Source organism: Cynocephalus volans, chromosome 3 (genome assembly GCF_027409185.1).
Source record: "Cynocephalus volans isolate mCynVol1 chromosome 3, mCynVol1.pri, whole genome shotgun sequence".
Lineage (NCBI taxonomy): Eukaryota > Metazoa > Chordata > Mammalia > Dermoptera > Cynocephalidae > Cynocephalus > Cynocephalus volans.
This window is the reverse complement of record NC_084462.1, coordinates 74308117-74320395: the sequence shown is the minus strand read 5'-3', so window position 1 is coordinate 74320395 and position 12279 is coordinate 74308117. Positions and strand designations below refer to the sequence as shown.

At 48.0% G+C, this 12279-nt stretch overlaps 1 protein-coding gene across 5 annotated transcripts in view; it reads right to left on the bottom strand.

Moving 5' to 3' along the window:
* IGDCC4 (immunoglobulin superfamily DCC subclass member 4) overlaps positions 1 to 12279 on the bottom strand; it is a 37483-nt gene that overhangs the window by 13853 nt on the left and 11351 nt on the right. For all 5 annotated transcript variants that reach the window (XM_063089579.1, XM_063089575.1, XM_063089577.1 and 2 more), the window contains exons 3-6: positions 11750 to 11891; positions 5413 to 5549; positions 3884 to 4024; positions 604 to 759 (exon numbers count right to left, since the gene is read on the bottom strand). In XM_063089579.1, the coding sequence (XP_062945649.1) occupies positions 604 to 759; positions 3884 to 4024; positions 5413 to 5549; positions 11750 to 11891 (576 nt within the window). The remainder of the gene's footprint in view (positions 1 to 603; positions 760 to 3883; positions 4025 to 5412; positions 5550 to 11749; positions 11892 to 12279) is intronic.

Here is a 12279-nt window from a genome sequence, read left to right as displayed (position 1 = left end):
GTTCAACGCAGATCTACCCTGTTCTCCCATTTACCCCAGCCCCACACTGACCATCCTCTTCCTCTCCCCGAATTGTCCCCAGGCCTCTTCAGCCCCCCTAAATACCCCGGCTCCTCCCCTTCTAACCCCACACCCTCATTTACCCACCTCCTTCTCCCCCACCCTCCAGTGTCCCACACCTACCAGATTTACCCTTTCCCCGTTCATCCCACCCCGGGCAACCCTCTCCCCTAGTTTTCTTAGTACCACCCAGATCACTCCACTATCTCCCCCAATAACCTGTCCCACCCCTCCCCCAATTACCTAGGTCCCCACCCCCCCACCCCAATGACCCGAGCCGGGCCCTAATCACCCCTCTCTTTTCATCCCCGACTCAGCTCCCCCACTGCATCCTCCAGTTACCTCCTCTCTCTCCAGTGGCTCCCCCTCGCGAGGACTCCTCTCCCGAGCTCGTCCTCCCCAGCCTACCCCTTTGCATCCGCCAGCACCCCCCTCAGTCCTTCTAATACGTCCACCTGCCCGCTGTCCTCTTCCCGCTTTCCCCTCGGCCGCAACTAACCTGCCTCCCCCACACCCGCCCCTCCACCCCTCACGCCGCCTCACCCAGCACGCGCAGCTCCGCGGCTGCCGTGGCAAAGTCGCGCGTGCGGGGCTTGTTGGCACGGCAGACGTAGACGCCGGAGTGCCGGGGTTGCGCGCTGGCGATTAACAGGTTGGTGCGACCCAGGACGATGACATCCGTGGAGATGGGCTTCCCATCTGGGGGAGGAGAAGGAGATGCGCTGGAGGGTGGTGCTGGGCACCGCCCATCCATCCACTCTCCGGACCTCAGGAACCCTCTACACCCAGGGAAAGTGAATACAACAGTCCCTAGTTCGAATCTCAGTTCCTCCTCTTGCTAACCCGGTGACCCTCTCTGAGCTCTACTGTCTCAGTCTGTAATAGGACATCATAGTTCCTAGCTGGAAGGACCGCTGCAAGGGTGGAAAGAATAAGGCCTGTGAGAACCCCTGGCCCCGTGCAGGCACATGACAGGTGCTCAGTACGCTAGTCAGTTATTACTGTTACCATTATTAAATTCAGTTCTCTCAAGAAGGACACACTCCTTCCCGATGGTGTCAACTCAGAACTATGATGAAGACAGGGCAGGTAAGGTCTGACCAGACCAAAGATTTGAACGTGTGCAGAGACTTACCCTGATGTGAAATGAAAACCATTTAAAAAGCCCTTGCCTTATGGACATGAACAGAAAATCTACTGAAGAAATGCAAATGGCCAAGAAAGAAAAAAAGTGTTCAACCTCATGTAACCAAAGAAATGCACATAAAGACACAGACGTTAACTTTCACCTATCAAATTGGGAAACACTTTTAAAAACAGTAAACTGCAATGCTGAAGAAAGGGCCATAAAGGACTCCACTCTGACCCTGAAGCCAGGGGTTCCACTTCTGGCTGGAATGTTTGGGGAAATGATAAGAACTACAGGCAATCATTTGTGAACAGAGCGGATCAGAGCAGTGTTAACAGTAATAGTGGACAACTGGAAAGGACTGAAAAACCCGACCTAGGAACTGGTGAATTACATTATAGTTAGACTCAAATGATGAATTATTTGATAGTCATTAAAATTATTTTTTGAATAAGTTTTAAAGATGGGGAAATGTTTATGATATGCTGTTGAATGAAAATAGGACTTGGAACTGTAAATACAGCATGCTGTTTAAGTTTCAGGAAAAAAATGTGCATATGTATAGGAAAAAAAAGCCTAGAAGAAAATATACTGGTACACTAACCATTTTTATCTCTGAGTGGTGGGATGTTTTCTGTTTCTGTTTTTTCCCCAGTTTTCTACAATGAACAAGTACTGCAGTTGCAGTCAGATAGAATCAAGCCAAAAACAAAAAATCCATACCCCTTCCCTGATTTTGTGCAGTAAGTTCCTGGAAAGGGAACAGTACCCAGGGTCAGGAATGAAGTTCCTTTCCAGCCCTTCTCTTCCTAGTCTCCATGGAGAAGTGCTATTAGCAGAGTTGCTCCAAGTGAGTTCCCAGAACCACAGGCATCAGGATCCTTTGGGAAAGCAATTCTCAAATCCTTACTATGCATACGAATCACAGAACAGCAGGGCCCCAGATTCTGCACTTCTAACTAGCCCCAGTTGGTAGATCCAAAGCCCACACTTTCAGTAGCAAGGATCTAGGGCCCTTGTTAAACATTAAGAGTCCTGGATCATAACTCTCCAAAGGTGAAGGGCGGAAGTCTGCAGTTTTAACAAGCTCCCTCATGCATGGCCACTGTTACGGTTTGAATGTGTCCCCCAAAGTTCATGTGTTGGAAACTTAATCTCTAGTGCATGCAAGTGTTGAGAGATGGGACTTTTAAGGGGTGATTAGGATTAATGCTGTTATCATGGAAGTTGGCTACTGATACAAGGATGAGTTCTGGCCCCTTTCCCTCCTGCTTTTGCCCTTTCTTGCCCTTCCGCCTTCTGCCATGGGCTGACACACCATGAAGGCCTTTGGCAGATGCCTGTGCCATGTCCTTGGACTTCCCAGCCTCCAGAACTGTGAGCCTAATACATTTCTGTATATTATAAATTCCCCAGTCTCAGGTATTCTCTTACAGCAACACAAAATGGACTGAGACTGCCAGGATTTGAGAAATATTGGTATTAGGACTTCTGGGTTACACCACAAACTTACTCCAGAAATAGTATGAGGGTCCTGCTGGCCCTGAGATCCCCCTAGCTAGGCAAGTGTCATAAGTCCAATAAGGTGGTGTGGGTTACGTAGGTGCAGTGATACCAATACTGTCCTAGTTCCGCAGCTCAGTGTTGGGTACATAGCTGTTCAGTTTATTTTTCTTTAAACTATATTCATAATATACTTTTTTGAATGTGAGACAAATTTATAAGGAGGCAGCATGGAGTAATAGAATGAGTCAAGGGAAAGGGTAAAGAGAGCTAGATTTAAGATTTACTTCTGCCATCAACTTGGGACAAAACACTTCTTTTCGACAAATGGAAACAAATATAATCCTTGTTTTCCTTCTACAGGACAGTAAGGAGTGGTGTACTGGAAAGAACAGGCTCTAAAGCTTGGGTCCCGGTCTCCACGTGCCTCTCTGAGCCTCGGGTTTCTCATCTGCCCACTGGGATAATAGTCCTGGCTCCTACTCTACTCAAAGGGCTCTTGGAGGCTGTGACAGGAGAATAGATGTGAAAAGTGCTTGGCAGACTGCAAAGTGACTTTTGGTCCAGTGCTCTCATTACCCTGATAGCATCTCCAGTAACTCAGTCCCATTTGACACTTCTCACTTGCTAGCTGATACTGTCATGGGGGTGTCTGTGTTTTATCACCCTCACCTGACTGTGAGTTCAGAGGGCAGGGTCTGCCTCCCTCATCTGTGTATTTTGTTCACTGTGCCCAGCATGACGCCAGCCACACAAAGGCCACAGCATGCTGGGGGAGACCAAAGCCAACTTTGTAGTTAAACCGGCAGTGGGATCCTGGTTCCACCTGACTGGATGGCACTTTCCCAGCTCTCAAACACTCACTTGCAACACTGTTGTGAGGGACGGAAATAAGTAAGGTGGAGAATCTAACCCAGTGCCTGCCCTGCGTGGGCCTGCAATAACGATTTGGGGAGGGGTAGACTCAAAGTGTTTTGTAAAGGAAACATGCTACCCAGACTGATGATTAAGTTTGTCCAGCTTCCCCACGCAGCCCCGACCTTGTTGCCGACCACACCCAACCCTGGGAGAGGAGTTCCTGCCACACTCAGTGGTCACCGATACAGCTCCCTGACATGGAGGCATGTGAGATGCCACATCCTTCCTTTCCCACATCTTCTGGTCCCCTCCTGCCCCTCCTTCTCCACTCACCCTGTCGGACCCAGGACACAAAGGGGGTGGGGTCCGCTGAGGCCACACATTCCATCACCACACTCTGGCCAGACACCACGGTGGTGTTCTCTGGGGCTGCCACAATGACCACGTCCTGCCCCTTGGTGGATGCCAGGGACCCTAAGAGAAGACAAGCCAGCAGCCTTACCGTTATGCATCTTCACATGCAGTATGTCACCTGATGCTCACAGTCACCTGGTGAGGCAGGTGCGGCAGGGAGCAGCAACGGTTCTCTCTGACAGAGGGGAAAGTAGCCACAAAGTTCAGCAGAGCTGACACTGGAACTCAGAGCTCTTTCTCTTGGAGCCAGGAGAATAGCCTGGCCTCCGACTCAGCACCAGAGAAATGACTGGACAAAGCCACACTTACCCCATTCTTACCTCCCAAATCCAACCCACCCTCTAGGCAGAGGACTGTCAAGGTTATGGGCATAGCCCAGGACTTGGAGACAACAGTCAGTTTCTAGTTCCAGCACTACCATTAATGCACTGTGTGAACTTAGGCACTTCCACAATGCCTCCGGTTCCTGTATGGAAAAGGCAGAGGGTGGGCTTGAGTTTCTGCCAGCACGTGGCACCAGCACAGCAGCTCCCAGAGCCGGGATTTCCTGCCAAGTTCTCAGTGCAACCCTGGGTCACTAGTCAGAACGGTGAATACCTGGTTTGTCCGGCAGGTGGAGACAGAGACCCCCCGCCAGGTGCAGGAGCGAGAACAAACCAGACTCAAGAGCAGCCCACCAGCTAAGCCTGGGAAGAAGTAGTGTGGGGTGGAGATGAGGGGGAGGGATGCCACGGCAAACGGAGGCAAGTGAAGGGCCGGTGGGGCAGCTTGAAGTGAGATCTGCTGAGCACCTGCTAGGAGCTGGGCACTTTCCAATCTTGTCTCATCTATTCTCATAACCTCTGTGAGCTGGACATTTGATAAGGAGCCCAGGGTCATGCAGCAGATGGTGAGTAGAGAAACCAGGATTCAAACCGGTCTTTCTGACCCCAAAGCCCATGCCCTTCCTACTCAATCACACTGGCGCAGGAGGTTTTCAAAGAATCAGAGAAAAGTACCAGAGCACAAAGCCACAGGGAGCCAGACTGAGTGCACAGCAAGCAGCAAGGGGTGAATGCACCAGTGCCCAGAGCCCTCAGAGCTCACAGTGGGGTAAGAGAGAAAGGCGCAGGGACCAGGCTTCAGGGCAGTGACACCTGTCCTCAAATGCCTCACATCCCAACCCCATCCCCAGCCCTGGATGCTCCATCCAACCCAAGGGAACACAGATACTCCACAGGGAGGGAGAAGCCCTGCCCTGAGAGTCCAGAGTACTGGGTCCCAGCCTAGTTCCATCTCCAGTTGCTGGGTGGCACTGCCTCTCTGGGCTTCAACGCCTCACCTGTCCAATGGAACTAATACCCCGTCACCTATTTGAAGGAAGGGCCTGGAATTCTTGAGGCCCCTCCAGCTCTGAGGTGGCTGACTCGAGAAACCCCCAGGCTTCCCCAGCCAGCCGGCCCCCTTACCTCTGAGGGCCACGCGAAGCAGGGCCTCCTGGCTGATGCGCTGGTGGGCTGCGTTGGTGGCCACACAGCGGTAGGAGCCCGCGTCACTCTCCTGAACATCCAGGATCTGAAGGACGCCATTGGGAAGAGTGATGAGCCTTGGGAAGGGGGGAGAGGGCAACTGTGAGGTAGGCAGGTCCACAGGGAAGGTGGCTCATAACAAAAGAGATGCAAATTAAAACTGCAAGATACCATTTTTACCTGTCAGATTCCCCGCAGTCAAAAGGTTTAATAACGCCCCACATGGATGAGGGATTGGGGGGAAGGCACCCCTGCCTTGGTGGCCATGTCAGTACACACCCTCTTTCCAGGACAAGTTGATGATATCACCACATCAAAACTACAGGGACCTTTTGACCCAACAATGCTGCTTCTAGGACTCTGTCCCACAGATATCCTCATATATGCGCACAAAAACATATGTCAAACTATATTTACTCCAGCACTGTCTGTAATAGCAAAAGACTGGAAATAACCCAAGTGTCCATCTATAGGGTGGGACCGGCTACATTGGTTTGGGTACATTCATACAATGGAATGACAGGCAGCTGTTCAAAAGGAGGCAGCTCCATGTGTGCTGATGGAGTGAGATCTCCAAACGTGTTTTGGTGCAATACCATACGTACGTGTAGGGGTATGAATGCTTGTATGCCTGCATATGTATTGCATGCCTGGTGATGGTGGTTGTCTGGGGAGCGGGTCTGGGATTTTGAGGGTGAGAAGGACTTACTTTTTGTTATGTTTCTATACAGTTTGAATTTTTTTACTACTCACCTGTATGACCTCCTCCTTCCCCAATAAAATCCCCTTTATTCACGCTATTTCATCTGACCCTCAAGACAAGCCCCAAAGATAGAGGGGATCACAACCTCCATTTTACTGTTGACAAAACTGAGGTGCAGAGGAGTAGAGCATTTTCCCAGGGTCTCGTAGCTGGAGCAGAGTTAAAATTTGAACCTAAGTCTCTGGTGCCAAATGCCATGTTCATCTCACCTGCCTGTCTCAGCAGCTACTAGATGGCTGAGAATGCCTGTGGAAGGGACGTGGTCTCCAGCAGGCCCCAGTCAACATGTGCATTACTTAGGAGGGCACAATGGATGAGGGTGGTGTTCTCAGCCCTCTTAGTTAGAGGGTTAGAAATGTCCAGAGACCCTGCTGGAGAAATGGGGTAATCTGGGGCAGGAAGGTCTCCATGCGGTTGGGATGGGGGCAGGGGGAGCAGAGCGGGCTCCGGCCCAAGCAGGGCGTGAGTGGGTCCTCCTGAATCCTCCACCTGGATCTTGCAGGGTCAGCTCCAGGTTGAGAGTCCTTGTTTTTTAATAGGGCAAACGGTGCCTGTCCCTGGGATGTAGGCTGGGCCAAGGTCAGAGAGGGAATGGGGTAGCTGTGAGCTTGGTGAAGATCCGTTAGCTCCTGGGGAAGTGGAGTCTGAGAAAATCTAAACATGGGAGAGAAGAAGTAGCTCAAGGGTTAGGGGAGGAAGGGCGTTGGGAGAAAATTCTGGACGTAGGTCTGGAAACCTACTGGGACCCAAAGACGTACAGAAAAAAATATAAACCTCCATCACTCCTTCCCTCATGCCACAGGCAAACCCACCTCTGCCCCCAGCCTCTTACCCTCAGCTCCAACAGCTGCCTACATAAGTGTGGGGCAGAGGGGGAGGAGGGGACAGGGAGGCAAGAGATGGTTGGAGGGAAAATCCTGGGCCAGGATCCAGCCTGCTGCCATGGAAAAATTGATGGGAAAGGACAAGTGGGGGAAGGACAAGCAGAACCCATCTGGGAAACCAGGCAGGTCTGCTCCACCTAATGTGCTTTGACTCTGAGACCCTTGTTCCTCTCGACCTCCCTGAGTCTCGCCAGCTGACTGTGCTGCCAGGGGCTGCTCACACGTCCCAACCCCAAAGTTTCCTGGTCTTCCCAGGGACATTGTGCTCCAGGAACTCAAGAGCTAATATCTCCTTTGACAAATAACATTTCCCTAATTATGTGTGTTGGACAAATGAATGAATACCTCTCCCCAGAACTGGTGCTGTTGCTGCAGCCAATACAGGTGAGGTGCAACCACTTTCAGTGTTCATCTAAAACCTTTTCTTTTCTTTTCTTTTTAAATTTTAATTGTTTGGGTGGTCGGTACAGGGATGGACTCTGGACTTTAATGTTATCAGCATTATGCTAAAATCTTTTCTGTTGTGTTAAAATGTGTTTTTAGAAGCTCTGTCCTTGGGAAAATGTCCAAGATAAATTGGTTAGTGGAGGGAAGAAGTCACAAAACAATGTTTATGAAGCAATTCTATTTTTGGAAAATAGGTAAATGATATGTTAAGATATTTGCAGAAAAAGTCAAGTGTGACAAAGCTCGCCTAGTTCGTGGGGAGTTTCTCTGGGAGTGGGATAACTCTTATTTGTTGTACTTTTTTATATGTATTTTAAAATAATACATATTAGTTTGGAAATATAAAAAAAAATTTTTTTACCTACCCTGCCAGGAAATATGAAAATTTTTTAAATTTAAGTTTTTAAAAGTATGTGCCCCTCTACACTTTGTTTTGTAACTGCTGGCTCTACCGTAGAAGCAATTATGGCTCGGTAGAGAAAATCACAATGTATGTGATTTTAGCAAGTGACACTACATGTCTGGGCCACAGTTTTCTCATCTGAAAAACAGGTTAACTAATTCCTGTCCTGCCAACTTCACAATCCTGACCTTCTTAATATGTTATAAGCTCACGCTAGGTAATAGATATAAATACTATGATCAAAAAGCTCTAAACACATGTTTACAGTGGTGACTGGAAGGGAACACTCTAAATTCTAATAGCGGTGTTCCGTCGGTAGGTGACTCACCCCCCGCCCTTTTAGTAAAATTAGTATATTTTGCCATTTTTAAATAAATTCATATTTCAAATAAAATGAAATAGCTACTTACAGAATGAAAAACAACTTCTATTCAAAGGGAAGGGATTATCTTTTGCCAAGCCCAAGCCTGAGTCTGCTTCCCCCACCCCAAAAAGGCCACTTGGGCCCAGGGATTCAAGAACACAGAAGAAATGACACAGCTGCTCTGAATTTCCCAAGGGCTAAGGAGACCCCACCCTAAGCCCTTGAGAGATCCACCCAGGGAAAGGGGACGCTAGATGAGGGTCACGTGAGGTTGACAGACACAATGGACACTGGGAGAAGGTAGGGCAGAAGACTGGACAAGTGAGCCCATGTTATCTAAGTCCATTAGTCCCATGTTTCTTACAAGTGAATGGTGATAAAATGATTTCAAATGGATCCAGACACACATTTTTTATTCCGGTAGTTATATATTTATTTTTATGGCTAACTTCTATTTATGGCAAGTGTTGCTGGTTTGCCATTTTATTGCAGTGAGACAATATTCTCTTTTAATATGCATTAAAGTTACAAAAGAGCAAGTCAATGTAAAGAAAAGTATTAAGTGATTGTGTAAATGGCGTAAGGATGGCTGAAGTTATGACAGTGGCTTGTGGGCTGGCCAGTTAGCTCAGTCGGTTAGAGCATGGTGGTGTAACACCAAGGTCAAGGGTTCAGATCCCTTTACCGACCAGCCACCCAAAGAAAACAAAACAAAACAAAACAAAAAAGTGGTTTGTGAATGCCTGGGATTTGGGAAATATTGCTCTCATTAATTACTGGTTCCCATGGAAGAAAAATTATCCCCTAGATTATCCCCTATTATTAGAAATTAGTGTAGTTAACAGGGAATTGCCTTGGGGTCTAGTCTTCACCATCAGTTCCAAAAATATGCACATATCCTCTGAAAGAGTGTGTTTATTAACCCTACACCAAGGCATATGATCTCCTTAAAACCACGGGGCCGAGTTTATGAATAGCATATTTATACATGTACTATATCTGGGCATTTGTAAAAATACATACCTTGGGCATAACCAAGTTGCTGTTTTAGACATTTCTTTATTCCCCCCACACAATGTGCTGGGACATGTGAGCCTGGCTTATTTATAGATGAGGATCACTTTTCAGAGGACTTCGGGGCAAACACTCCCAGAGCTCAGGAATTGGCAGCTCCAGCCTCCTGGGTGAGGCCTGTGGCTTAACGGGATGGTGCCTGAACTAGAGGTTGGGAGGGGAGGTCTAAGCCCCATTGGTCTGCTGAGAAACATTGGGGAAATAACCTTTCTGCTCTGCTCTGAGCTACAGTTGGGCTGCAGATCTCTAAACTCCCCTGCAGCACAGACTTCAGACCCTGCAGCTTTCCTACCCAACTGTCAAATCACACCTACACTCTCGTGTCATCCACGCCAGGGCTCCCTTCAGAGTCTGACACTCTGGGTGCTAGCTGTGTGACCTAGGGCAAGTTATGTCTGATCCTCAGTTCCCTTATTTAACAATCTAGATAATAATATGTACCATACCCTTATGCACAGACCTGGCAGGATGTTAATTACGTTAAGTGGAAATAAACAACGTTGTAACATAATTCTCTGTTTGTTTTGAAAAAAGGATGATTGATATAAGTATGTATAATATAACCCAAATTTTAAAAAGTAATTTTTATAAACATATAGAAAAAAAGTCCAGAAAGACAGTCATCAAAACTAACGGTAGTTTTTCTAAGAGTGATGGGATAATGGGTAATTTTGTTTCTTCCTTTTCGTTCATATAAATTTTTAAAAATGCATCTGCTAGGAATATAAATTAAAAGTAAGTAGAAGAAAATATGAGAAAAAAGAAATAACTTCCTTGAAGGATGGTGGGAAGGATTAAGTGAGAAAACATATGAGAGTTCTTCAAAAAGTTCATGGAAAGATTTGTATTATCTTTTAATTCCTTTTTCCACCAACTTTTTGAGTACCCTCATATGGAAAAGGCTTATAGCACAGTGCCTGGCCCAAGGTAAGCTCTCACTGAGTGGTACCTATTGTAACTTTCAACAAGGGGAGATTTTTCTGCTCTCTCCCACCCTCTCCAGGGCTGTCCGGAGTAGGCTCTTGCTTGCCCAGCTCATCTGCTCTGGATTCATAGAACTCCCAGGAAGCACCCATCAAACAGTGATGAGAGGCCTCACATTTAGAAAGGCACAGAACTTAAAACGTCAGCGCTAGAAAGGCTGGGTCAGCATATCCCAAGGTTCACTCCCTAGAATGCTCATTCGTGGGATGTTAACAGGGTTCCTGCAAAAGGAGTTCCTGGGCGAATGTGCCTAGAAAGTGCTTTGTTAAACAGTTGAACAGGTTTGCCAGGACAGTACTTCTCAGGGCCTTGCCAGCTTCAGGAAGGAGATTTTTAGGCAGTTTGCTGACTTTATTTGAACACAGAATACTTTTTTCAAGAAGCGCTTTAAGGGACTAATGTTCTACAAAGACCACATTTTGGGAAACCATAATGTAATCCAACCCTTTCACTTTTTTTCCTTTCATTTTGTAGATGGAGAGAATAAGGCTGGGTGAAAAGAAGTGACTTGCTGAGGACCACTGGGGCTAACCCATCCCCAAAGTCAACAGGATCTCTTATATCTTGACCTCTCACCCTTGCTTATTCCTCCGTCACAACTGTCCTGTGGCTTTTCTACCCAGAAGTTTCTCCCATACCTTCCACCCCCATCTACACATGGGCAAAAGTCAGAGGAGCTGGGACAACTCAACATAATCAAGAGAAGATTAGTTCCAGTGGAAGAAGATCTGGAAACCAGTATTTCAGAGCCTCAAGAACCCTACTTTACCCAGGAGAGAAGGAGAAAGATCTAGCTGGTAACACAGCTAGAGAGATTTAGGAAGAGGAATGTAGGGTGGCTGGGAGAGGCTTTTGCAGTGACACTGCCTTTATGGGGACAGAGGAGGGTTTAAAAGGAAAGACCTCCATGACCCAGATGGTGGTGACCCACTGGATGGATGTGGGAGAGGAAGAGAAGTTCATTCGGGGTAGAAACTTCAGAGGAACCTGAAAAGAGAAACCCTCATAGCAGTCTCAGGGCCCTGAATGAACAACCAACATTCTGCCAATGGCTCACGGTGCAGCCTTATAAGCCACAGCTCCTCTCTGGCCCTCAGTCCCCTCAATAAAGCAAGCGGTTGGACTCTACTACTACCCTCCACAAAACTCCACAACTTGGTAGGTGGCTTTCCTCCTTGGGAGAAAAACTTCTTGTCCAACTTGTCTTCAGGACCAGAAATGAGCTGGGATCAGATGGTGGTTGGCAAGTCAGTTTAGGCAAATGGAGCCACCTTGACTCTAAGAATCCCAGTTCTGAGCACATCCCAGAGCCCTCTCTGCCCTGCCCACTGGGACCCACACCCCTACAGGGCACTCACCGAGGCTCCTCAGGCAATGCCACCTGGTCCTTCTCCCAAGTAATGATGGGGGCTGGCAGCCCTTCAATGTGGCACTCAAAGCGAGCTGTCCCATTCTCCTCCACCGTCTGAGACTCCGGATGCAGAGAGAAGTCTGCGAGTGCTGGGGATAAGGACAGTGAGGCACAGGCAGGGACAGAAGAGGAACGCACAAGAGAGGCCACAGAGAACACAGACAAACACATAGGGACACAGAAACACAGAGTCATAGAAACACACAACCAACCAAATTCAGACCAAGGGAGAGAGAGGCAGCCCAGGGATAAGTGCGGATTACTGGTCAGATGCTGCCAGCAGAATGAACTCCAGAGTCCCCTGCCTGACATCACCATGATGGTCAGACTACAGTGAGATGTGCATTTCTTCTGGCCTGAAAATTATTTCATGGTGATCTGGGCATCCTGAGAGCCCCTGAGAGATGGGCTGGACCGTGGGACCTGACTCCACACACTCCACTTGCTGTGCAGTGGGAACTCCCTGAGGAGGCACCT